Source organism: Brassica napus, chromosome A6, assembly GCF_020379485.1.
Source record: "Brassica napus cultivar Da-Ae chromosome A6, Da-Ae, whole genome shotgun sequence".
Classification (NCBI taxonomy): Eukaryota; Viridiplantae; Streptophyta; class Magnoliopsida; order Brassicales; family Brassicaceae; genus Brassica; species Brassica napus.
The window spans coordinates 16,619,901-16,646,706 of record NC_063439.1 but is presented as its reverse complement, the minus strand read 5'-3'; the positions used below and the strand labels follow the sequence as shown (position 1 = coordinate 16,646,706).

Genomic DNA, 26,806 nt, shown 5'->3' with positions numbered 1-26,806 from the left:
CCTATTGTTAATTTGCAGTTCTTTAGGATATTTTTCCTGCAGTTTGTTATGTTCTTTTTCTTTTTGGATATGGAATTGTACTTTAACGAGTGAGCCTATTAGCTCTTAAATCCTACAACTGTACCGCCAACCCAAGATACATGTTCCCAATGATACAAAAATATGTATCAAAATGCTCCAAAACCCTCCTGGGTTAATATACAAAACTGGCAGCAGTGTTTTCAAACATTGCTTAAAAGAGAAACTGGAGCATATGTAGAAGAAGGCTGCTGTTGTTACTTACATCCAGGCTCCCCAGCCAGGGAACATATGGGATAAACGATCTGTGTCGATCGCATCTTGTATTAGTTGCTGTGCCTACAAAGCAAGTCAGTTTTTGAACAAATACACTTCAGTTAACTTGTGAAACCAAGAACAACTTAGAGAGCTTTTTGATCAAAAATGTCAAAAAGCTTACCTGGCCATGTATGCTTCTCATCTCACCACCCTCATAGCCATCAAGTTTTTGCTTGACACGCATCAAGGCACGTGCAGCATCCTTGTTACCTTCGAATTCCTCTTGTAATCCTTCTAAGTTCACGCCATCGTAATCTTCAGTTTCCTGGACCAAATACACATTCGTGTGAGAAACTCGATAACATCTTCAAACGGATAGAAAAAAAATACTAATATTATTAATACGACAACATAATGAAGTGGAACACAAAATGATTTTCATGAAGCACCTTCTGTCTTTGCAAAGCTTTTAAAGGGGACAATGCCCATTTATATAGAGGATCATGTATGAAAACCTGCAAAACAAGCCACCTTGATTAAGCATCCGATATATGTTATTTATATTTTCAGCATCATAATTAAACTTTCAGTTTTGGTTACTTCAACAATTGTAAGGAGGGCCTCTTTATTTGTTCGCATTACAGACAAGGTTTCTTCGCAACATCTCCTGAAAACGCCTTCCACTCCTGTGATACCCATTCCATCAATTATATCTCTTGTCAGCCTGAAAGGGACCTGTCACATCGGAAAGAACAAATGAGAATCGTGCAGAGGCCAGTAAAGTATTTAAAGAGAAAAGATGGAAAAGAGCATACCCGTTCAGGAGTCTTGAGCATTAATCCTTGTTCAAAGGCAACTCCAAGATCTATATGGATAACTTCTGCTGTAGCTTGATCGATTAAAATATTCATGGCATGGCGGTCACCAAGACCAACGATGTACCCAACCTGATAGCAAAACAAACGCCCAAAGTTCAGAAAAAGATGAATCAGAGGGGAAAATTTTTGAACATGTACTTCAGGTGCGTCAACTAAGAATACAACATGTTCTATTGGATATCAATGCATACGAAAGTTAAAACTCCAATGAGAATAGCAGCTTCCGAAATGTATTCCACTTTCTCTGATAGCTTCCTCATTACATAGGAAAGTTAAACTCTACTAAGATTAACAGCTTCCTAAATGTATTCCACTTTCTCTGATAGCTTATTTTATGTCATTTAGATGGGTATGACCGTATGAATGATTTTTTTTCCGTTATATATGCTACACAAACTGAAATTCCCATCCATGATAAACTGAAAGAGTGAAAAAATATCATCAAATGTGGATATACTTGCCATTGAACTAGCTGCAACACTACGTGTATACGCAAGCCTCTTCACAAACCAGTCAGCAGGATGCAGGAACTTTTCCAGGAAAAAGTAATGCATGACAGGCCTGGAAAAGGGGATGGATTTGTCAGCTAAATCCGGAGAAATTAAAGTTTCACAAAGAACGCAACCTGAAGTTTGTGCAGACATCCATGAAGGCTTTGCGCTTGTCTTTTGCCTACAAGCCACCATTCAGCCAAGATTAACTGATGGAAATTACCGGGTGTAAATGATGGCCAACTAAGAAGATTTGAGAAATGAGGTGAGCTTACACTCGACATATGTTCTCGGCATTTTGAATAATTCCAGTTTCCAATGCCATAACGACCATGAGCGCCCCCAGCCCTTGAGCTGTGATTTGACATGCAAACAGCAGATTCAAACTGTCACGACTTGGAAATGTGATTAATGTACCATGCAACAGTAAATAATAATTTTGAAGACCAACCTTCCTATAAGATAATCTCCAAGTGGAATTGTACCATCAACCCACTCAAGAACACCAGCGCTTGGGGTAAAAGGAACAACCTGAGCGTATATATGTACATATAATTATAAAAGGTTTTGAACTTGCTGAATGGTTCAGACGTTCTCTAAAGACACTGACGTCTTAGAAATAGATTAGAGAGACATGCCTTGTATGTGCGTACAGCTAATCTTCTCTTCCATGTGTCCCGATTATTATGTAGAAAGGTATTGACGAGCCCAAAAAATTGTTCCATAACCTGAAGACAATGATACACCCATTGGATAGGTAGACCATTATATATGTGAAATTGTATAGCTTGGCTAGCTCAGCAATATATGAAATTGTATAGCTTGGCTAGCTCAGAATATTTTCAATTTTTTGCCAGTAGATGGATCAGTGCCGCATTACAGAAAATGCAAGTAAGAATCAGATTAAAAAATTAGGAAACTCTTACAGCATCTTGTCTGAGGTCATCATTGCCAGATTTTGCAAGTTGCTTATATTTTCGACCATCAGAGCCAAAGCATTCAACTACTTTTGGAGCATTAATACCATTCATCACTCTGCATATCCAGAAGATGTCGTCTCAGATAAGATACTATTTTAAACTAGAAATTTTGATTGAACAGGGACTTACGTAACAGAATCTGATAAACCTCTGAAAGAAGGGAACGACCCTTCATTGTATTGGCAGCTACGGTCAACAGGAATTGTAGCAGTCACTACAGGTACCTAATCTCAAAACGAAAGAAAGACAATACAAGTTTGACTGACACGTTAGAAGCATAGAGAAAAAAGCGCAATTAAATATCTGAATCAAGAAGAAAACCGAAAACATGCTTGCAAGCTCATGCAATGAAACATCTGTACCAACTTAAAAGACAATGAGAAAACTATATTGCAAGACTAATTTCAGCGAATAGAACTGATCTTGTTAAGTAACCACGGGAAGAAACAATTTAGGATCAGACCAACACATAGGACAACATTTGTTAAACAATTTTCAGTCGTATGTATAGCCTATCATAATGACCCAGGGAAGCTTCCTATCTAGATTTCTAGATGTCAAATTTAAAGTCTTAATTCCATATATGGTGTCCTACAAGCTAATAATCACGCCAAGACTAGATAAGAATGCAAATGAATAACTGGAAGCGTGCTTACAAGTTCCAATTGTTTCACACTACGAATTTCTCTTGGCAGTGCTACCCTTTTATTAGTATCCTGTGAAGGAAAGAGTTCCGAAAATGTATTTTGATTCAGCAAACAGTACAAGGAAAAACTTCCGCTATTCTTATAGAATTATCAGACCTCTCTCCTCGTTTCAAGCTCTGCAAGCTTGATGTAGATATCAACCAGTTGTTTCATCTGAAAAAGAAAAAAAAAAGCACGATCTGCAGCTAAGTAACCAGGCAAAAGTGTCAATGATGCATACGACTAGATGAAAACAAGGTTTACTTGTCTAATCATAGGCCCATGATGCTGTGATACATCCTGCAAAAGATGCTCTGCAGCAACCTTTTTATCTATATCAACCACGAAAGAGTTTCTACTGCGTTGGTTATCCTTGATTCTGTCACCGTTTGCCAAAGCCAGAAGCTAGAACAAAATCAAAAGGAAAATACGAGAAACGTATCCAGCATTTAGATACATAAAATAACTTCAAAAAAGATAGACAAAGTTACTTGCAAATAATGTATTCCATGGCACGCTATATAGCAAAACGGTCTTTGCTCTGTTCACCACATAGATTCGAGATGTCATCGGACATTCAATGGTTTTAACTTATGCACTTCTAGCAAGTTCTATGCCAGTTAACCAAACAGGAAAACTTAAACATAAATAATAAATATAACATTTAACATTTCTTCAGAACCTGAAGGATAGTATGGTATGGATGATCAATGGCCATTTTTCTGAGAAGTGAAACCAGAGCAGACTGCAAGTGGTAAATCGTAGATATTAGCTAGACACATTATGGTATTAAGTTTTCAATAATAACCAACTTAAAATGCATTCCACCTGAAAACTGTTAGATCCTGATTCATCTCTAGAGCTACCCAACCTTGAAGCAATCTGATAAACAAGTGGTACAAATTTGTAAGACTGAACCTGCAAGAACATTTAGGAAGATGATGATTAGTTGATTTAACAAAAAAATTGGAGAAATGACTACAGATTTCCTTCTCTATAGTCTATATCAGAAAAATCAGACCCGTCAGTCAAGTACCTCACTAATGGTGCTCAACATGTTATCAATAACATCTTTCTGGGAGGTGAGATTAAACCACATGGATACTTGTCTAAAGACCTGTACAAAGAAAAATTAGTTCCAAAAATGTTTCCGTATTTCAGCAACACAATGGAATACACTACGTGTTCTTAAATCTCTCAAATAGTCTTTAAGGTGAGATAAAACTCCAATATCTTTATTGGGTAATGTGTTGACATGAATCCCAAAAACGAAAGTGTATAAAGTATATATGGTTTCAAAGGTCACTCTATCATAAATCAGGCGTATATCTAAAACCTTACACGTATCTGTACGAGTCGATATTTCCTATTAAGGTAGCAGCTTCACTAGATGCTATAACCTAACAATTATAACTATTCTAAGGAATTCCATATCCGGCTCTAAAGCCAACTAAAACACTTCGTCGCCTGTTATAGCGATGGAAATCTAGACATCAATTTACACCTTGCATTATATGAAAGCCTCACTGTAATACTTAGATAACTTACCACTCGGACATCATATTTGTCACCAATTTGCAGGCAACGTTGATACCCCTCCAACGCAAGTTTCAGAAAGTTATCCCTGTCAACCTATGCAATTGAGGAGAAAGGGAAAGATTATGTATCGGTAAATATCATCCATCTAGAAAAAATCATGACTATTTTTCCGTAGCAGCCAGATTGTACGGCGGAATAAAGCGCACCTGCAGCTTTTCTGCCTCTTCTTTGTCCATTGTTAATTGCTTCTGCAGCTCTTGAATCTTCAGTGAATAGTCAGATTGTTCCCCCTAGTACGGTAAAATACCAAATATGGAATAAAATGAGAGACTTTTCTAGACCGGCAATCATACTGTTCTATGCAAAGAGATGTTCAGAGATCAAACAAACGGAGGTAGACAACTACTTGCCTTCTTTGAACTCTTATACCGTTTAATAAGCAGCTCCAACTCTTTCGTCTGAAAAAATAAGTACGCTAGTTAGTTTCCTCCACAACAGAAGAAAAACGACCTTTGGAGTTGAAACTGTAGATGAACTCAGCGGAGAGATGAATTATTCATTTATCTGTGCCCACTAATGAGGGAAAACAGACATTTTTTTACAAAAAAAGAACTACCGAGAAAAAGAAATGTAATAGCAAATGGTGGAGACCTTGTGTTTTCGTAGCCGCATTGCAGCTTGCCATTCACTGGAAGAGAGTCTCTCCTCATAATTTTTAAACAGAGCATCTGCATAATGTGCCAGATGAAACCAAGTCTGGCTTTGTCTATCTACCAATCTTTTGCTGATCTCGGAACTCGGGTTTTTGGCAAGCGAAACTGCAGGCTTGAGGTACTTGTCTAAAATTGTTCTAGAGCTATATCCAAGAGAAACAAAAAAAGGGACCGAGTTGAGATTTCAGAAAAAAGTTCATATCGACCATTGATGTAAACTACTTTCAACCAAAATAAAAGTGTAACAATTTATTTACTTGCTCGATCTGGTTTCTGCTAGCCACTTCCCAATCACACGGTATATATCTGAAGCCTCTTCTTTTAATTGATAATTTTGTAAGATGTAGTTCGCCAGACTGATGGCAACTTCATGCCGCCCTTGGGCATGTAATATTTTCGCCTCTTCAATCTGAAAAAGCACAAAAGTTACTATAAAGCATATCTCTAGCGTATCACTAGATATACTGCATATCTAAGACAAAAGTAACTAATAGATGGGGAAGGAAGTATTGTGTGCCTTCGTTCAATAAAGTTATTTTACTTAAGTAACAACTGTTAGATGACAATCATAATTTTTCCAATTGTAAGTCTTGTCTCACTTTCATAAGTCTCAGTAAGGAAAAAAAACTACGTAGGAAGAAATATGTACAATTAAACAAAACATGGAAAGTTAAAATGTACCCTTCCAAGCCAATCTGGAACAGGTTGTCCTCCATCACTTTTTGCACAAAGGAACTTGAACTCATGCAGAGACGCAGCTGCATGAGAAAACTTTGATCCCTGAAAACAACAAGATAATATGTTTCTCGCAGGCATCTTACTACAAGTGAAGTGGTAGCTTTTCATACATACCTTGCGAAGTAAGGAAGCAGACTGCAAAAGATGCTGCATGGTACATTGCTCACATCCCAAGATTTGGAGGAGGACTCGCCTAAATGCGACTAATGGCTCCAACAAATTCATGTGGAACTGAGTTTGTGTAGTAATAGAGATCCAATCCTTATTCAGCCAAGAAAACTGTAGTTCATATTTTAAAATCTCCTCAGGACACCGACACATGAATTTTTCAACATGAATATCCCAACTAAAATCTAACTGTACATGAAAGATCTTATATTTTTTCTTTTTCGACTTGCTATTAATAATATAAATTCTTAAAGCCAGTCATTTACTAGAATCTAGTGAACAACCACTTGAAAAATATGTTTCAAAGGAAAATACCTGCTCCATTGTTGGCGTCACAGGGTCAGCACATGCCATTTGTTTGACTGGATAGCCATGCATACTTTCATGTGAAGATGTCGTCCAGCGAAGATCCCAAACTAGTCCAAGATGATAAAGAATCTGGACATGATAAAATATCAAAAATCACGAAAGCGATCCCATATAGAAATTCAAAACCATTGTTTACCAAAGAGACCTGAAATCTTAAGCAATTTATATATATTTTCCTTCTAAGATAACATGTAGCTTGCATTAACAAATTCCACGGCTTGAAAATTCAAGTTTAGTTTAGGAATCACTCAACAGATGAAATCTTTAGTAAGGGATAATGTTTTATGACGAAATCTTGAGATGCAGAGGTACTTTTTTAAAAGGTGAGCATCACGACATATTAAAAGTTTTGGAACTCGCAACACCATAACTTGCAGTTATTTAAGATTTCATCGATCAAACCTGACAGCACATGTTGAGTAATTGGCTAGGCAAAATCAAGATGACCTTAACCAAAAAAGGAAGTTTGGCATTCACAGAGAGGGTAGCATTATCAAAGTAAAGACATGAGCAATAAGGAGTAGAATGGCATCCAAATGATGAAAAATGTAATGGAAAATGTAATGGAAAATATGATGTACTTTAGTGTCAATCTAAACATATATACCTGAAGTTTCACTACTGCTGAGTATATAAATTCAGTGCTTTCTTCACTTGCACGGGAAATGGACAATACAAGCTCCTGAAACAGAGCAAAACCAAAGATTCTTAACACAGAAGCTTGTAGCCTTCAAATCCAATGGTGATAAACTGAAATCATGCATTACCTTCTTAGCATCCTTCAGTTTTCCATGAAACCCATTGCAATCCCCTTCATGCAAAGCTCTCAAACAACTGAGAAGTACACATGTAAGATGGGAGCTAGTGTCTCATTGGCAATGAATAAGACTTTTCGAAAACGAAGGACTTCATTTCAACTGACCATTGATACTAGGACAAGGTCCAGGAAAGTAAAGCTAGAGACCAACAATTATAGTGGTTTCAACTAATCTATTTTAAAACTCATATGTAACACATCATTCATTTTAAATAAAAGCCTAAGACCACCGCAAAGTCAGTGTCGGTAAGATGTCAAGTAAATTTGGTGTAATCAAGAGCTACAAACAGGGAATAATCTAATGGCTAAGAATAACATCATTGGTAAGAGTAAAGTATGTGTTACCCGTGCAGATTTTCATGATAATTATTGTTCTTGACATGTTGCATAGGTGGAGAGTGCGTTTGTGGATAGAGTAAAGAAAAATCCCATTTTCCTGCACGCCATGCAGCCTCATACTGCCAGCAAGAATCCAATTTTCAACTGAATCATCACATAAGCACCACACAACTATAGTATGACAGTTGCCTAGAGTTCGATTAGTTAATTGTCAAAACAGAATTTGGGGAAACTATCTAACCAAAATTTCACAATTTGGTATGCCAAGCAACCCTTGAAGATCTCTGATTTATCATATCGTTTCTTTATCCCATGAAATATTTATGAATTAACCAACAACCTTGTCCAGGTTTGAGAATAGAAGAAACCTTAACCAAATCAGGATGCATACCTGCAATTCGATAAACTCTGGATCATACTGAAAGGAGCCTTCTCGGGAAGTCAAGCCCCGGCAATACAGATCGAGAACATGCATACAGCCTGTCTGCTGCAAAGACCTAATGAGCCCTTTGAAAGGTTGTCTCTGGACCTCCCCTTCGCCAAAAACAGAATGTTGTGCACTAGTTGTTGGCTGAAAATGTTCCACCCCTTGGTTTTCAGGAAGGCTACCAGGCACCACCATTTTCTGTGAACGTGCTTGCAAGTCATAGTACTCAAGTGCTCTACTCCAGTTTCCCTCATGCTCAAATGTGGTTATTTGAGCAGACAACTTTCAGATTGCATCCATATACAAGAAACAGGAAGTGTTATTCACATATATGAAACCAGAAAAAGATCAAAAAGTACTGCATGTGATTTAGTTACTTCATTTTTTCTTGAAAATCCTTGGTTCTAGACGGAAATGTTTTTCATTGTTCAGCAGTAAAAATAAATAAAGAAAAGACAACCTATCACGTTTCATTTTAGTTAGTGTATACTCATCTGATATTAGCAGCGGAATCATATCAGTCTTCACACAATATTCTTACAAAAGGTAACGGAAGAACTAATTTAACCACTTTCATGACTAGCAAACCATTTCCATTTGACACGAATTCCAAACATTTATCCGACAGGTACTCTATAGGACGCACTTTTAGTATCAGAATCGAACCTTGTTGGAATGTATAACCCCATACAAGCTGTCAGCCTCATTTATTCTTGTTATTGCAGACACAAGTATCTCAACGTGATCCGGTAACTGTTAGCCACAAAGAAAAGGAAACATTAGAAAGCAGCACAAACAAAACAAAATTATTTTCCACATGAAATATTGCAAGAAAACTCTTATTTGTAAGCCCCTTTTCTACATGAAGAACAAATCATTTGCAATTTTGTAAAATGCATCCCATGAAAGTTTCATATATGATAATGATCCATGATTACAAATTAGACATTAAGCATAAACGACAATGCCTATTAACTATTTATTTAGGACAATGAAAACCATGGAGGAGCCTGAGTAAAATATTGTATAGTTCAATGATCCCGAATGGATAACATGAATTACCATATCATGATAAGAAAAATCAGGATCTCCGAGGCTTAGACTGCCAAATTTCTCCTCACACCAGTACTCAACATACATGGCGGCGGTCAAATATGCACCACAAACCTGGAAAGAACGAAGAGAAATATATATTGCAAATAACTTTAGAGCCTCTACTTTCAGAAATTGGTTAATGATTTGAAAGAAAAAGGATGACTCACTACTGCTGATCTGGCAGCAACAAGATAATCAATGGAAAGCCAATATACCTGATCAACAAACGAAACAAGAGGTAAAGAACAGTAACACATGCTTGAAATTATAACTTCAAGAGGAATACTGATGAGCCAACCAGCGCCATATGGAAGGATACACACATATTTAACAGGAAAAACTATATGAGACAGTTAATACTAATGGGGTTAATCAAAAATATAGCACAAAAAAAAAGATAGCACACAGGTGACAGGGATAACTTTGTTTTATAAATTTATTAAACCTCAATCGATCTTCTGTATGACATAAACACAAAGTAAAACAAGGCTATCATAATGCAACAACGGGAAAGATGTGCCACTGCCAATCGTTATAAATCTTCTTCTTTTTGGGTTAAATATAGTTGTAATCTTAGTAGGATGATAAAACACTTTGAGAAGGAAATTTCTGGTAATTCCAGACACATGAAATATTGCATGGATCAGCAATGCTCTTCCTCATAACAATACATATAGTAACTAAAGTTCATATAATAAAGAGAGCACCTTGTCCCAATTTGCAGTTATGGACGCTGCCATACCATTAGCTGTTTCCACATCTCTAATCTTAGCAGCGCTGGAGCTAGATCTAGAACTGTAGTTAGAATGCTTAGTATTCTGCAAGAAAATCTCAGACGTTTGATTTTGGTAATCTCGCATATTTCGTAACGATCTTTTTCTATGAACAAACTAATCTGATATCAGATTACACTATAAAGGGGATACAAATAGCAGAATGTCCTTATTTACTCCCCATGAATAGCATATCTTTTTCAGTTACCCTAACCTTTTCTCTTTTAGTTTGCCCAGAAAAAGTTGATCTTTCAAGGACATAACACATCCGCAGTTCATTCAGGGTGTTTAACATGACCTGCTTCGACTTTGTTAGCTTGTTTGAATCGACGAAGATGTGCTCTTTCACCTGCCCAATGGGGATTACAAGCTTTAACAAAAGTGACAAATAATTCTCTGCAGTGGTTTTATTCTGTTGTACAATAAAAAAAAAACTAAATGGGGAAGGAAAAGTACACGAGAGAAGTGAATTTGGTTAAAACAGTGATTAAAATAGGAGCCATACCTGTGATGTAATTAGTTCGTGTAAATTGATATCAGTCCCTACCCTTCCTGCAAGACTAACAATAACACTTGGAAACAAAAGCTCAGAAATTTCAGCTTTCAGCATTGCTATATTCTGGCATAACCTGTGTCAGACAAAGCAGCAACAATGATCCACTGAGTGAAAGATTTTACTTGAATATTGTAACTGGATAATTAAGGTAGGTAGGAACCAAACAGATACCTTATTGGGACATCCTCACATAACGAGATCATACAGTACACAAGCTGACAAATCCATCCATCGAAGTTTTTATTATCTGTGGACCACACCTCAGCCTTCTCCAGTGAAAAGTTTTCAGCTGACAGCGCCCAAATGCATCATTTTTAAGTAATTAACAAAAAAAGAAGAACGGGAACATGACTGAAATAATTTTGGAGCCGACATATCCATGTCATGTGAAAATTGAAATACAGGATTGGATTCTCCAAAGAAAACGTAAACTGAATTCACTAATTATTCCAAGCATATATATATCCTGAAAATCGATTAGAACAACTTTGCATGATTGCAAGCAATAGCCAAAAAGAATTAATATGCCTATGATTTCATCATTGACCTCCATTTTTGTTTTAGGTTGCATTAAAAATTAGATGGTAATAACAGTATAAATAATAGCCTTCCTTCAGTAACATAGAATTCAGCATTCAATTATTTTCTAGAGAAGCACTTACCCTGAAATTGACAATGAAAACAAATTATAGCATCTAGCAGGAGGAACAGTTCATAGAAAACATACAGATTTTTTTTTTTGCGTGGGACTATGGACATAAATCATGAGAAAACTAAATGGAGGTAATTTCTTCTAAGAACTTCTCAGAAATATCAAGACTCATGATATAGTTAAACTACCTTTGTACTGCTTTTCGCTATCCAGTAAGATCTTTTCAACAGTGTCAAGGTTAACACCCCTGCCATGTACCTACAAAAAAAGAGTACACATTTGAGCAGATAGGGCAGGCTTTTACTTAAATAACTCTAACAAGAAAAAGGAATCTATCATTAAGTTTTTCAATGGATTGACTGATCATTTATATGTCCATAAATGTCAAAGTGTGACTCTTAAAATCAAATTTACCAGATCTTGAATACTTTTTCTTTTACAATGAAGTGTTTTATCTTCCCCATGGGAACAATTTTCCACTTTATGAATTATCTGAGAAAATATCAACCGATGAAATGACCAGAAAGCTAATGCGGAGGAGAAACTTGCCTCAATCAAAGATCTCTCACACGAATCGATAGAAGATAATGCTTGCTGCCCCCTTTCAGTAGAAAGAATTCCCTAAAGCAAGCAGAAAAATATATCTATATAAGCTGAATGAAATTTCTAAAACATGGCCTTTTGAGACAGGAGGCAAGATAGTACAGAATAAATCTTTGGAAATATGTACAACGCCTCTACTGGGAAGGTGTTATCACATATTTGACAAAAATATAACGGCACATCAGACAGAAAAATTCATGACTTTCCTGTGCATTATAGTAGATTAGTAAATTATCAATTAAAAGATACTGTAAAATCGAGAAAAATCACACCAAATTAGGTCAGAGTCAAACATTACGGTATTCGGAGGCACAATCAATTCTGTACAGGGAAGAATCGAAAAACTATGAGCCCACTGAAGGTCAAGTTTGGATAGGTAAGAGTGTTAGAAAACTGACCCGAAGGGTTTGAGACGTTACGTCAATGATCTTCACAGAGTCATCCAAAAGATACTTCTTCAGAATCTTTAACAGCGAAATAAGGGTTTCATCGGATACGCCATTCTCAGTAAAAGAACTAACTTTTGATCCTTTATTATGGCTAACAAATTGAAGATCATTCATGGATCCCAACTCCCCAGGAAGATGGAAAACAACGGTGTGGGGGTCCCCAATACCAACCTACAGTTAAAATGAAAGATAATGAGACAAGATATTGAAATTTGCAAAGTGATAGTGACCATAAAAGAGAATGACAGATACCCTGGAAAGAAAATCCGACGCCAACAATCTCATACTATCTGCCTCATCTGAAGCAGACACGCGGACAAGAGTCCAAACAGCATTTACAATTTCATCATCAGAATGCCAAAAGCTATCTCCAGTTTCGAGATTTGACTCTCCTTGAGAAGCTTCAGTAGCTATGAGCTTGTGGTGCAGTGCTTGGAGACTGCAGGGACATGAAAAGTTGATAAACTGCAGCAATTGGTAAAGAAATAGGACTAATGGGCAGTATATTCCGCAAAAGCTTCATCGGGCATGTTATCGGCTCGAAGTTATTAAATTTGTTGCTATCAAGGTAGAAGCCAGATTGGCAAAATTGAAAGACAAACAATCTCTTCTTTGTAAATTAACTTGTAAAACATACACCTAAATCAAACATTTCACTAGTGGGGCCAATCATGAAACATAAAAACAAAGTAGGTCAGACATCTACCTGTCCTAATAAAAAAATTAACCAGAAACGAATTACAGGAAGTGAGAAATCCCTTGACTGATAATTGTTTGCGTAATTAGAAAACACACAGTCCCCAAAATAAAATAAAAGGAACCACACTTATTCTTAATTCTAAAGTTAACATCCCCCGCCAATCATGGAACTTAGGGTAGCCTTAATGAATATCACCGGATGATTTAACTAACAAAACATAGAATGATACCTCCAGGAAAGGAATCTTGGTGGAAGATAACATGATCTTCTGGCACACTGTTGTAGCGGAACAGGAAAGAACATACAAAAATGGTTAGTGATGAAATTCCAACAACAATGTAATTATTAAAAATATCACTGTGTTTGACCTTCAACAGATGATTCCTTGGTGAGTAACCTTCGCATCTCCTGATGTGTGATTCGCGAATGACACGAAAAATTTCCATATCGGGCAATGGTTCTAAATCCTGAAAAAGATGGCAAATCAAAAAGCATAAATTTCTAGATGATTCCTTGCAGTGGTAGAACAAAAGGAAGGCAAATTTAAAGGTTGAACGCCTACTCTTATATCTTCATGGAGAGAAGATTCTGAATTAGCAATTAGCTTGTGGAGCAAATTTACAAGTTGAGATGACTTAGAACCAGAAACTTTGGAGTTCGCTTCAGCATCGATGCAGCATGTAACTAGTTTTGAAACCAAAAACTAGAGAGTAGGCAACCAAAAAATGGTAAACAACCTTTTCTCAAAGTAATAAATAGTGGACCAAAATATGACATTAAGTACGCATACCTGGAGTTGGTCACCTAGTACACTGACAATTTCTTTGGCCGGATTGCTTCTGAACGAATCCAGTAAACAGGAAGCTATACTACAACACTGGTCTTGTAATGAGGGAGAGGAGATAAATTGTCCAACAAGATTGAATATATAACTGAAAGAAACCACAAGTAAAGGTCAAAGTTGTTCTCCAGAGCTCAAAAATGGAGATTACCCTTCAATGCCACCAAAATTTAAATTACATATGGCACTCATGTTTATTAGCAGAACAACCTAGCAATTTGAACATCATAGAGGGTAGCCTTGGTTATCAGCTAAGATATATATAAGAGATATATATATATAACATCAAGCTAAAGATTAAAATTGGAAGCTACTCTCGCCAAAGAAATACTATGCAAAGCCACTGATCGGGGAAGATATTATGATAATAACGAGTTCAAGACAAGCAAAGCCGATAAGAAACTATACCTTCTAACATCTACAACATAGTGTTTACTTGAGAAAAGAACCCAAATGGTCATCTCATTGCTACCTCAAATTTAATAAAGTCTGAAGAAAGTCACTTTGGTCTTAAAGAACTTGAATATCACCAATCAAATAATTCAAAGAAATAGATAGAGAATTGTGCTCACTTTAAGGAACTTGGAACCAAAGCTCTATGACCAAGAATAATAGTAAGCTCTTCTAGAGCGGCCAGGTGATGACGCGTATGCCGGTGATGGCATGCAGCTGACATTTTATAGTGTATTTCTGTGATGAACTGCCAAACAACAACAAAAACATTGTTACTAAGTATCAAACTGACAATAAAATTGCTATCTTGTGAAAAAGCTTTAGCAAATGAAAGTTTCACCATGAACACCCTATCTGGGCGAAAAACATTGATATTATCAATGACCGCCGCATTCTTAGGATAATCAGCGCTGCATAAACCAAGTAAGACCTTAGAAAAGGGAAATAAAAGAAAAAGAAGCCAAGATCGAGCGAGCAAGAAATGTTACGTTTCCAGAAAACCATCCACAATTGTTTGAATTGCTCGTGAAATGGTGTCACGAGAAAAAGCAGGAACGGGGGGTTCTGGTGAAGAGGAAGCACGTGATAAAACAAAACTAACAATAGACACCTGCAATCGAAAGAGAACAGGGTGCCAATTAGAGATTCAATATGTTATACCTTAAATAATATTATAGTTTGAGAAGCTAGGAACTTTGGCAAAACGAAAATAAGGTATTCAACAATGGATCATGTAGTTGACAATGCTTTGATTTTGGATCGGAAGGCTTTAAAACTTGTAACTAGCTGACCATATTAGCTAATTAACGGTATGATGAAATTCTCCACTACAAACAACAAATACAGATTGCTGGAATCATGAGTCAAATGTTACAGGCATCATACCATATTCCGTTTAATGAGCTTATCCCTCTCAGTCTCGGTGATCTGACCCACATATAATATCGAATTTTGAAGCACCAATGCACCTTTTTCACATTCTGATGTTTTACTACAGTGCAATCCCATACCTATCGAAAAGATAGGCACAAAATTTTCTTTGACCAACACAGACACCGGTTTGCTAGCCATCTGCATATTGTAGACAGAATCAGTGAAATAGAGATCGGAAAATTCAAATATCTGACCTTTATCTGAAGGGCCCACACAAAATAGACGAAAACAAGCAAAAAAATTATTCAAGTTTCAATTTCATTACAGAAATTAAGACTCTATAAACCGAAATCGCAGCTATCTGAAATATCAGCGTAAGTCCATAAAATATATGGAAGCGCCTTACCTTAGCTACCCAATCAAGGTTAGTATTATCTTCATGCAGCAGAAGAGCTGGAAGTAGCCAGTGGGAACAAAAGTGGATGAAATATTTCGGTTCAGCATTTAGAATGAACAGCTGACTTGTCTGCAACAAAGCAACCAGCAGATTAAATAGAATGCTAAAATGTACTCATTCCATTCTGCTAACTGCCACGATCATAGAACAAATTGCTGGATATTAGGAAGCACATGCCGATATTTCATTCTTTCACTGGTAATTAACTTTGATTTCTAGTCAAACTGAGCGCTATCTTCAATATTGTAGACACGTGTGCAAGAGGGAAAAAAGAATTTGAATCTATTTATTGTAATACAAGTTTCAAATCATTTTTCATTTGGTTAAAAGTTTATCAAACAAATGAAACTCCTACTAACAAAGGGATACAAACAAAATGCTCATGAGTAACTTGAGTGTAACTGTAGTATGACCATCACAGAAAAGACACTCATCTACAAAACGATATCAGCTGGCGGCATACCTCAACAAGAGCAGCTAAACTGACACCACATGCAATCCAGAAAAAGAGGATCGGGCCCAAGAGTTCTTCCAGGTACTGCACAAACCAAGTTTGAAAGAGATGAAATCATCAGGATAATATTTACAAAGCTAATCAGCTGATAGCAGAAAAATGCAAAGCGAGAAGAGCATTGTCAAGTGCAGCAATGATCACACCTTGAACCTAGATGGGTAATGGAGTTGTGCTGATAGATTGTCAAGTGCAGCAATGATTAATTCCCTAGTAGAGAAAAAAACAGATAAGTAGAAGAAGGTTTCAAGTAAATAAAAAACATACAAGAGAGAAATACCTCTGACAAGGATCTATAGCTGAAACAGCGCACATCATAAAAACAGCCTGCGTTTTTTCCATTAAGGAATACGATGTTAATACTTCATATAAAGCTATTACTCAACACGATTCCAAGAACTCAAGAAAAAATGAGTAATATATTACTTGCAACTCTATGTTCTCACTGTGATATGCAAGGTGCATAAGAGTAATGATGACAGTCTCCATTTTTGGGCGAGGCTGAGGACCAGCAGCCAAAACATCTCTTGCAGTGACAAGCTTTTCCTTTGAGGAGGTTACCAGTATAATACCAAAGCTAGAGCTGGAAAGGAAGTGAGGAAAAATAACAACTAATGAGGTACTTCAACCGGACAACATCTGTAACCGATGTAAAAACTAAACTATTAACAGCAAACGAGGTACTTCAATCTAAAAGAGTATAATAAAGATACCGCAGCAAGCTAATACTTAAAAGAATAAGAAGCTCTGTGAAACATCATAACTTACAGAATGCTGAAATTCATAAGACTCGCAATCAATAAGGAAAAATGATACACAAAACTGTCGAAGGTTTTCAAGAAAGAAATATAAAATAACTTGAACAGGCATTGTGTTTATTAAACAATGGTTTCTGCCACACAAAAAAGAGAGAAGCAATCAGCCTCTTCCTCTTTTTCCTTTTTTGGTAAGCCACAAAAAGCTGTCATCTAACACTTGTGTCTTACTAGGAGAACACCGTACTAAAAAGCCATACGATAACAAATAGTTTTAAATAAAAAAACACCAACTTAAGCTTACCAAATATCTTGGAATAATGCCTCATGACCATCCCATGTCTGGAATAAAAGCCCAATTTGTCTTGCCAGGACAAACCGCACCCGATAATCAGAGTCATTTAGCATTAGCAAAAGTCGCTCAATCATTGTCTGTACAAATTATAACAGAAATTCCATGAACTAGACAGCAAGATACTAAGTTAAATATGAAATCCACAATGAACAGCGCAGAATATTTAACTGTAATCGGCTGATGTGAAATTCCAAAAGGACAAACAATTAGCACTAACGTTTGAACTACACATAATGAGCGTAAGAAATATTACAATATTTCATCTGCAAACAACAGGAACTATCTCATCTGAACAGAATGTACAAGAAAATGTTATTCTTCAACTTCAATGGTATTTGATGTGTAAACTAAGTCACGAAACCTTAAGCCAGTTGGCTCTACGAAAACACTAAAAAGAGAATCAAAACTAGCGTGACTATAAATACTGTGTATGCCAGTTTTTATGTCTAGTGAATTAGTGGGTTATATGAGAAGTAGGTACCTGACCAATCTGAGGATTAAGCAAGACAAAATTACATATACAGCTGATAAGCCTCACACGCCCAAACCAGCCCAAGAGACCACATTCAGAAACTTTATTCACCATTGCGCCAAGTTGGACAAAGATCTGCACGGTACTTAGAGAATGAATCAAGCAGATCAAGGAAAAGAACCAAATACTTGACTCAAACAAGAGGAAGCGCTACCTGACAACTCTCTCCTTCTTTCAGATGAGACAATTCCGAGTTTGGTTTGAGTCCAGAAGAATCCATCCCCGAGGATAAAAAATTTTGCAGTAAAACATGTAAGGCAGTGACTATATTGAGACAGTTACGCTTGTTCTTTACTTGTTTGTTGAGCATGTCATCCAAGAAAATAACCTTAAAGATAAAATCGTGAAACAATAAACCATAAACACAAGAAAAGTGTGGAGATGTTAATATAAAATCTTCCAAATATCATAGCAATTTAAACAACAGGAGAATTCCATACCAAATCATAAACCTTCGGCATAGAAGTCAAGCATGAAAGCTGGCATAGATGATAGAGTATATTTTCCAAAACCTGCAAATGTAAGCAGTTGAACAATACGTTTCTGTAAGGTCACAACAAAAGCTTGAGAGATTGACATGTGATAAAAAAAAATCGTAATACCTTAGGATCACATTCCTTCTCCATAATACTATATAAAACATCCCATGTAGGCAACTGAAGTACCGGAGAAAAACATGAGATAAGCGATATCATGCCCAACTTCCAGTTCCCCGTAGAAACAGGCCCACCGGCAACAGCTTTTCCACCGGCAGTTATAAGATCTATCTCTTTAGTGTCTACATCTAGATCCAAATCCATATCCACAATCCTGCCAACTTCTGGGGGATCAAGTGCTAACGATTTCGAAGTAACAGTGTCAGATTTAGTATTCCATGAGTGCTCAGTATATTCTCCGTAAACTTTAGCAAACGACCGTAAAAGGTCCTCTAAGGAGTGAAATACAGTATCATAACTAGTGGCAAGAAGATTTTGGTCTCCTCTGTTGCTGAAGACAGGAGAACTAGTAAGAGACCTCAACGAAACTATTATAGAACTTTTCTCATTAAAATCTGAGCCAAACCCCAGGGGTCCAAGCCTTTGAAAATCATAGAGGCTCTTTAAAACTGCTTCAACAGCGTAGTCCAGGCTTTCTAACAAATACTGGCATGCTTTTAAGAAGAACGAAGTGCTTCCCTTACCCTTCCTGAGAAATGAAAACGAAAATTCAAGTGACTGAAAGAAAGGTCACACAAAGAGATACATTAAGCTAGTTCATCGCAGGCGCAGCAACATTCACAACCACCGGTTAGAAAAGTCAAACTACACGGTCTTGCTTCAGAAAAACTACATGCATAGAACACGGTGACACTACTAACAGAACAAAGCCGCATCTACAAGTGGGTGTTCACCATCTCTCAAGATTAACTATGACACTTTTGTCATAACAATTTTGATACAGAAAAACTGACAAGAAACAATAACAATATCAGTCATTCACTCACAAGTTACCACGAATAGTATGAGTTGACTAACCTCGTCGTATAAGAACCATGCATAAAATGACACAGCAGAGAACATCCCATAAATATGTCAGAAAGTGGTCCTTTCTCACTGTCCTCTGGGATAATGCTAAGAAAATAGATTTCCATGTCATTAAGCAATGGATCTCTTAGTACTAGAGGTAGTTGTACTCCATCAGGAACTCGGTAACTAGAGATCTGAAAACAAAAAGATACACAAATAATGTCAGTGAAGAAATGAGGTTCAGGAAAGAGAGAAACAAAATCGAAGGATCCTCCACCTTGATAGAATTCGAGTAAACTCTTGTTAGAACCTCTACAGAGCATTCAAACAGTCCAAATTTTCTTTCTTGTTCAGCATCATCCATCTGGAAAAGAAACAACAACAGTGAATTCCAGTTTTAGACTTGCAAACTTTTCTGAGATGAGAACTATTCAGAGCTTCAAAACAAACATAATATGCACCTTCACATCATTCACCACTTCACAGGCATCCCAACTAGGTGGTGTTGGGAGATGTTCCTTAGGTAATGGAAGTGTCGTTGTGAAACCAGCACATAGGGCTAAAGCAGCTGCTGGTAGAAGGCGAACCATTCGCTCATTCAGTGCCAATGGACCCTAAATATATATAAGCCATAAGCATGATCTCCAATAAGATCGTGTGGTACAATGAGGAACACACAATTAGAGACTAATAAATGCACAACGCGGTACTTGACTGAGTGAACATGTTTAGATTTCTAATTCTCTTAGATATTCAGTTTCACAAATAAGGTAGAAATGGTAGAAATAGAATGCAGCTCTTACCAACTAGTTGCCAGGAAATAACAAATAGAGCACATAATTTTCGCTGCCTGAACCTAGAATTAAGTGCTTAACTTTAAATTATGCTACGATCAATCTTTTGGGGTAAACATAATTCCAGACGAATGGTCATATCGTAGATAATGCCTCCACCACAGAGAGTAAGAGGTATCACAAATAATCAGAGTATCAGACCAACAATATGATTATTCATGAGATCCCTATTGCAAAAATATGTGCTTTTCTGGAAAAAGGAATTGAAACTACCTTCAAGCTAAGGGGGCCACAAACTGCTCTAAGGAGATTGCGTCGTAGATGTAGATCATCTTGCAGGTTTCCCTGCACAAATGAGAGGACAGAGCCATGATGATATAATACTTTTTGAAGACTTGAAAGTCTATTTAGCAATCAAGGAACAAAGAAGGTAGATACTAAGACCATACTGTTCATGTGAGAACCAGTTAATTACCTGGCAACCCATACGTGAAAAGTAACATGCAATGAAGTACAAGGCCGGCCTGAGTAAAAGTGATAATTAGTTAGTTAACAGTAGAGCAATTCAACAACTATCAATTCCAACACAACACACATTAATCTTATAAAAGGAAATATTATAAGATATTTAAATAGAACAAGATGTATCCAAGCTCATTGCTCATTTCCTTATTTTCCACAGGAAAAGTGGGACTCTAGCCTATTAGCAGCTCAAGGATTAGCTATCCATCACGGACTATGAAGGTTTGAGGATAAAAGGCTTACTCAGAGGGTATGTGTCTGAATAATTGGTGATCCCACACTTCTTGAGGTAGAATCCCCACGTTTATGTGGTTCTAAACGAAGGGAAAATAAAATTAAGAGTACATAGCTAAATAAAACTTCTGTTAGAATTTTATTACAAACTTACATTTGAAATAATTGATCCAAGGAGCACCAAGACAGCATCAACCTGCATTAAGATAATGATAGTTGAACATCCGATTGCAGAACAGAGTAGCATCAGCCACACGTACGTACATTTATAGATACAAATCAGCTAAGCAAAGCGAGTAACTGAGAACTTTTTAGCTCAAACAGCTAACCAAACAACCTATACAGTTTTAGTATAAGCCAAGAAAACCAATTTACCTTGATCCATATCAAAGAGGGCTCTGTCCTTTTTACATGTATATTTAAGTATCAACATGTGACCAATTACCAAAACTATTACAGAGTTTATGTAAGAGCATAATTTAAACGGGAAATTACTAGAAAAGAAACGCTGAATCAGTAAAAACACTAACGTTTGATCGACACAAATCCTCGAAGAGATTAATTATTTCACTGTCTGAAGAGAGATTAAGAGGTTAAGATTAAATTTTAGTTTTCCTGTAACCTATATACAAGCTCAAGCTTCACTTGCTACCTAGTTTTCGGGATTTGTTTTTCGAGTTTCTTCCTAAACTAGCAACCGTTTTAAGAGAATATATTGTGGGAAACAAGAAAGAATATAAGTAGATATATGCAACATACAATTACGGTCATGCTGCTGAATGTTGCTAGTCCGTGGATCAAAGAACTCCAGATCAATTGCCAACCACGATCTAGCTGCAATCAAATGTGTTTTAATGAGATAAAAAGCTAACTACAAAGAAAACTAGATTCAAGATATAATTTTAAAAAGAAATCACGTAATCCAATACAAATCTGAAAATGAATAGGCAAGAAAACCGTTTCAGCGACCATAAAACCAAAAGTCCTAATGATTTCAAGAACCCAAGCAGCCAAAGTAGGATACCAATAGCCTAATAATGACCAGCTGAGTTCTATCAAAAAATAGTCAGATGATTCATAAAACACAAGTTGAGTAGAGCTGAACGTGACATCAAAACAAAAATCTTATATGCGAACAGGCCATTAATGTTCGGTACATGTTACACCGAAAAAGTTTGCCAAGATGCAATATATTTCCTTAACTTCGCCACAGTACGATCAAGGAATTCAAATATTATCATATTTTAGTAACAATACCGGAATCAACTCTAAACCTCAGTAATCCATATTTCTGGTGGACGATCTAACCTATCATATGTGTATCAGACTCACACACACACACAAACAAAAGCAGGAAAGGTAAGTACCTCACTTGAGGAAACAGTTGACTTTGATATGTCGATAGTAGCAGTTGGAAGTAACAAACCAGAAGATAGCTCTTGCAAACTCCTTCAAAAAGAAATAAATTTTCACAAAATACTAACTGAGATATAGGATCAAAGAATTTAAAACTTGAAAAGTTAAGGCCAACGAAGATCCTAAGTGTATCATATCATTTCACATATTTTTCTATTAAACACCTCGACAGCAGTGAATAGAATATATGAAGGAACTTGCTGCAGGTTCAGAATAGTAAACACCTGAACTCCATACCTCAAAGTCCATAATAGACCATCATAAGAACGTCTCATACTAGCATCCTCCACAAGTCTGTCATGTACAAGATTAAGTAAATCAAAGCAGTCCACTGTTAAAGATACTAGTAGTATTAACATTGAACTATTTATAAGTAGCAGCATCTGCAATTTTAAGCAATTACAGTGCAATGGGAATACGGTTGTTCGATAAGTTGGTTATCAGGTATTGTAATAGAAATAAGCTAGTAGTAATAAAACCATTGATTGCCAAAGGTACCACCATCAAAAGAGAATACAAAGTGCCAAGTAACATTGAATAATATTCTTGTTTCAGAAGTTGGTTATATGAGAAACTAATTTAGAATCAAATCTAATGAATCAGTACGCTCCTGATTTGCAGTCATAGAATTGTGTTTACTTGGTTAAGACACGTCATTCACCACGTACTATTTATGGTATGATAAACATCGTTTGTATGATCTTCTCAACTGATTCTTCCGTTTAAATGTAGTAATCAGTGAAGCATGTTAAAGGATAAAGTGGCAACGGATATTCTAAAAGAGTATTGCACCAGAAAGTATTAACAAACAACTCCTACGCTCTTAGTTACTGCTTTCACAGAGGCAAACAAAGGTCCACGTAATAACTAAGTACAACTTCCCAAGTTACCTTTGAAAGTTTGTACAGATGGCTTCAAACCAGTAAATAAGGAGATCCTTGTTGATGCGAGTACAATGAGTCCGAATCAGACAACCAAAAGCAGCACACCTGGACAAAGCTTATGTATGTTAGTCCACAATATTCGCAATAAATAGTTTCTATGTAAAGCAGGGAGCAAGAAAATCAAAATAATGCCAGTTTAGCATCTAGAGTGACAAACAATAGAGTTGTCCTTCTTAATAAGAGACGTTATCCCACTTAAACTTGTTCTCCAGCATTACAAATTGAACTGAAGTTACATGTCGATAAGAAACAAATGGTGTACGCTCATCGAAGGCATTCTAAGATATGGCTACACATATATCGATATCCTCTAGTAATAGTCTAGTTAGAAACATACCACAGCCATTTTCCTTCAGTAAGTGCCTCCACAAGACGCAATGTAATATGTTGCCTTCGAGCTCGTTTCTCTGACAGTGATGATCTAGTAGTATTGACAACTGCCTGCCAAAGTTCAGAATATCAGCACTATTTCTCTCCCACATTCCCTCCAGACACACAAGGACACAATATTCAAGTATACACAAAGGGGTGACCAAACACGCATTTATGTGATGGGATTCAATTGGCTGTACTCGAGAAGGATAAAACGATTCTCGGAGTATACAAAATCAAACTTCAGTGCCGAACAAAAATACTTCAAAAAATCATAATGCAAATCAATTTTAAATAGTGCTGAAGGTAGATGAAGCAAAATCCAGACACTGTTGAAATCAAAGAAAATGTTGGTTGAACTTGTATACAAAGTAAAGTGAATATAAACAGGTACCCGGTAGAGCACATGTGCAGCCAACTCAACCAAGCTATTCTGATAGCTGCTCAATGTCCCATCCTTGGTTGAATCACCCCTATATATTTTAAAATTAGAAATTTCATAACTTCACGAGATGTGTTGAAGTTAAAGAAGTCATTCTTCGAAGAGAAGACAGATAAAAGATATACCATGATGCAGAACTTGATGAACTACCAAGATCCAGTTCACGAGTAACCACGTTCAAAAGTTGTTCCAACAGAGAACTAGATTCACTAGATCCTCTTGTCAAATTTAGCTGTAGCCTTCCATAAAAAGCAAGTATCTCCTGAAAGGTAGAACAAGAAAACAAAAAAAAAATGACTTAGACCGAAGCCGTAGAAGAAACAAAATCACGTGTTTAACATAGGGCTACCACAAAAAAAAATACCTTAAGGTTCTTATCATGGGTTGTTAACCAGCAACGGAACACAAACTGTTGGACCGCATTATGAATTTCCAATGACAAGGAGCCTATATTAGGACCATCCTTCAGCAAGAACGAATTTACACATTCAATAAGCTTGCGTGAGAGCTTTTCTTCATCTCTAAAAAGGTTATAGTAAATTAGTATAACTTTTAATATTGTTTTCAAAGGAGAGTACAAATACGAGTGAGACGTTGTGTAACAAATAAAATCTAACCTTGCAGAAGAGAAGATGTGAATGAGACCATTCACAATTTCTTTTCGAATGTCATCAGAGAAATCTCCTGGGGGGTTCTCTAAAAGTGACTGAAGCGTAAGAATACAACGAAACGCCTCCTCCTTCTGGCTATGTTGACCACTGTTTTTCTCCCAAAACCCTGCTTCCGCCCTTTCTAGGTATAACATCACCAAATCTTGCAGAAACATTATGTTAAAAAGATATCCAACACCATCATACCAGCATACACACTATATCCATGAAAAGACTAGACAATTAGAATATTTAGACTTTTAGAGAACTCACTGGAATATGTACGCTTCCTCATTTGGAAACGGTATTCCTTAATTTCCAAAAGATGGCGGAGTATGATCCCATACTCTGAATGAAAGCTAGGTGTATTGCTCAAAATATCATGTACATGTGTAAAGATGGTTTTGGCCATAGATAGCAAAGGAGAGAGTACACCTGAGACATTAGAACAGATTAGTTACATAAGCACCGAACAAGATGAAATCTTGATAATGAAAGAAAATCTACCATCAAAGAGTAAGGCATAAAGATACATTTATATGAGAAAATAACTGACATGCAGGAAACAAATGCGCATGGGGGGGGGGGGGGGGGGGGGGGGGGGGGGGGGGGGGGGGGGTATTAACAAGATGAACACCTAACGGAATTCAGTTCCACAAAACCATATTACATCAATGTTCACGTTCTAAGATAGTCTAATATAAAGAAACATGGAGCAATTATCCGGTTCCAGTAACAACAGGAAACACTCAAATTCAGATAGCAAATACTAGTTTTGACCCAGAGGCTTGATAACAGCGTCTTTGGAAGCACAAACTAATTAAAGGTAACATTTAAAGCATATTCCTCTATTTCGGACTAAAACAAAAAAAACATGACTATATTCCTCACCAGGAAACTTGGTTTCTTCCGCTCTCTGAATAACAACTCGAAGCGCCTTGGCAAAAGTGGGTTTGGGTATCCGTCTCTTACTACCTGACACCTCCATTGATACACATTGAAGGAGATTTTTAACCAAAAAGGGCCACGTTTCAGCTGCAAGAACAAGAAAGGAGCGGGATTAACTTCAAATCTTGATTTAATCAATAATAGTATCTCACCTTTTTCAATGGCTACCTACCATTTGGAATTTGGTCCAACTTAAGCTTGGCTGTGTTATGCGAAAGAAAGCTACAGAAGTTAATTGACATATCTCCTTCGAGCCACGTGTTCAATAACTTGACTCCATCCTGAAATATGTAAGAGAAACTTGAGGTTGAAGGGGGCCCTAGTTATCATGGATAGATAAACGAGACATAAACTTTCTAGTTTCTAGTCACTGCTGCTCCATATTCGTGGCTTACTTATTCAAACATTTAAAAAACAGCAGTATGATCAATCAAGAAAGTAAACAAAATACCATTAGCAATACGAAACCTAATTTCAACTGCAATATAATTGTAGCGAAGACAACACAACCCTACTCGAGACTATTATAGAAACCGAGACGTATTGCAGATTAATAAGGGTGCTATTGTTTCACAATCGTCATTGCATTTATTTCATTCAAACCCAGACGTACCTATGAGAAAAGCACAAAGAAAACACAGAGATTCCAAACAAAACATAAAACTAATCGTGTCTCTGCCGTTCAGGCGATTAAGAGAAGGTAAAGCGAAGAGTTTACTTCACGAGTCTTGGCTTTATCCGACGAGAGCTTCCAGACGACCTCATGGACATCCCTCGAAGTAATCATCGTGCAATCGAACTGGGAATTTCTACAGCATAATCCGAGAACGAAACGACGATCTTCGTGAAAACCCCCAAAATTGATTTTGAATTTCCGGGGAAAGAAAGAGGTTCAGGTTCAGGGTTTATTAACACTACAGAACTGCGGAATGACTCACCACCGTCTATGCATT

General features: G+C 36.8%; 1 protein-coding gene across 2 annotated transcripts; it reads right to left on the bottom strand.

Moving 5' to 3' along the window:
• Positions 1 to 75: 75 nt before the first annotated feature.
• On the bottom strand, positions 76 to 26,806 carry LOC111199007 (serine/threonine-protein kinase ATM). Of its 2 annotated transcripts, none has more exons than XM_048734869.1 (79): positions 26,572 to 26,806; positions 26,026 to 26,134; positions 25,797 to 25,940; positions 25,179 to 25,340; positions 24,873 to 25,068; positions 24,620 to 24,776; positions 24,381 to 24,517; positions 24,208 to 24,286; positions 23,779 to 23,882; positions 23,388 to 23,486; positions 22,735 to 22,791; positions 22,449 to 22,530; positions 21,841 to 21,915; positions 21,236 to 21,277; positions 21,091 to 21,161; positions 20,801 to 20,849; positions 20,599 to 20,670; positions 19,993 to 20,145; positions 19,809 to 19,895; positions 19,541 to 19,725; positions 18,629 to 19,211; positions 18,467 to 18,538; positions 18,181 to 18,354; positions 17,976 to 18,101; positions 17,444 to 17,571; positions 16,811 to 16,967; positions 16,665 to 16,711; positions 16,531 to 16,594; positions 16,337 to 16,411; positions 15,823 to 15,942; positions 15,429 to 15,614; positions 15,032 to 15,153; positions 14,884 to 14,953; positions 14,663 to 14,790; positions 14,040 to 14,181; positions 13,812 to 13,952; positions 13,618 to 13,716; positions 13,479 to 13,525; positions 12,802 to 12,988; positions 12,499 to 12,720; positions 12,047 to 12,118; positions 11,686 to 11,755; positions 11,017 to 11,143; positions 10,795 to 10,918; positions 10,504 to 10,638; positions 10,224 to 10,334; positions 9,684 to 9,731; positions 9,484 to 9,588; positions 9,088 to 9,174; positions 8,386 to 8,703; positions 8,001 to 8,113; positions 7,606 to 7,672; positions 7,446 to 7,520; positions 6,785 to 6,907; positions 6,416 to 6,580; positions 6,245 to 6,343; positions 5,821 to 5,972; positions 5,502 to 5,706; positions 5,261 to 5,308; positions 5,057 to 5,140; positions 4,860 to 4,943; positions 4,348 to 4,428; positions 4,140 to 4,229; positions 3,994 to 4,056; positions 3,576 to 3,716; positions 3,429 to 3,485; positions 3,282 to 3,341; positions 2,755 to 2,849; positions 2,572 to 2,680; positions 2,284 to 2,373; positions 2,097 to 2,176; positions 1,921 to 1,999; positions 1,780 to 1,826; positions 1,616 to 1,715; positions 1,092 to 1,223; positions 877 to 1,011; positions 726 to 791; positions 458 to 601; positions 76 to 357 (listed from the first exon to the last, which is right to left on the bottom strand). In XM_048734869.1, exons 1-79 carry the CDS (start codon positions 26,638 to 26,640, stop codon positions 280 to 282), a joined length of 9,078 nt encoding a protein of 3,025 aa, XP_048590826.1. In that variant the 5' UTR covers positions 26,641 to 26,806; the 3' UTR covers positions 76 to 279. The 2 variants fall into 2 exon arrangements, with proteins under 2 accessions (XP_048590826.1, XP_048590827.1); XM_048734870.1 differs by having other exon boundaries at positions 11,017 to 11,134.

Excerpts from the sequence above, each read along its gene's own strand:
- LOC111199007 (XM_048734869.1), bottom strand. The coding sequence starts at position 26,640 with ATGATTACTTCGAGGGATGTCCATGAGGTCGTCTGGAAGCTCTCGTCG. Across the intron at positions 22,792-23,387 it reads ATCTGTACAAACTTTCAAAG|ACTTGTGGAGGATGCTAGTA; the intron begins GTAACTTGGGAA and ends TGTACATGACAG. Across the intron at positions 358-457 it reads TGAGAAGCATACATGGCCAG|GCACAGCAACTAATACAAGA; the intron begins GTAAGCTTTTTG and ends CTTGCTTTGTAG.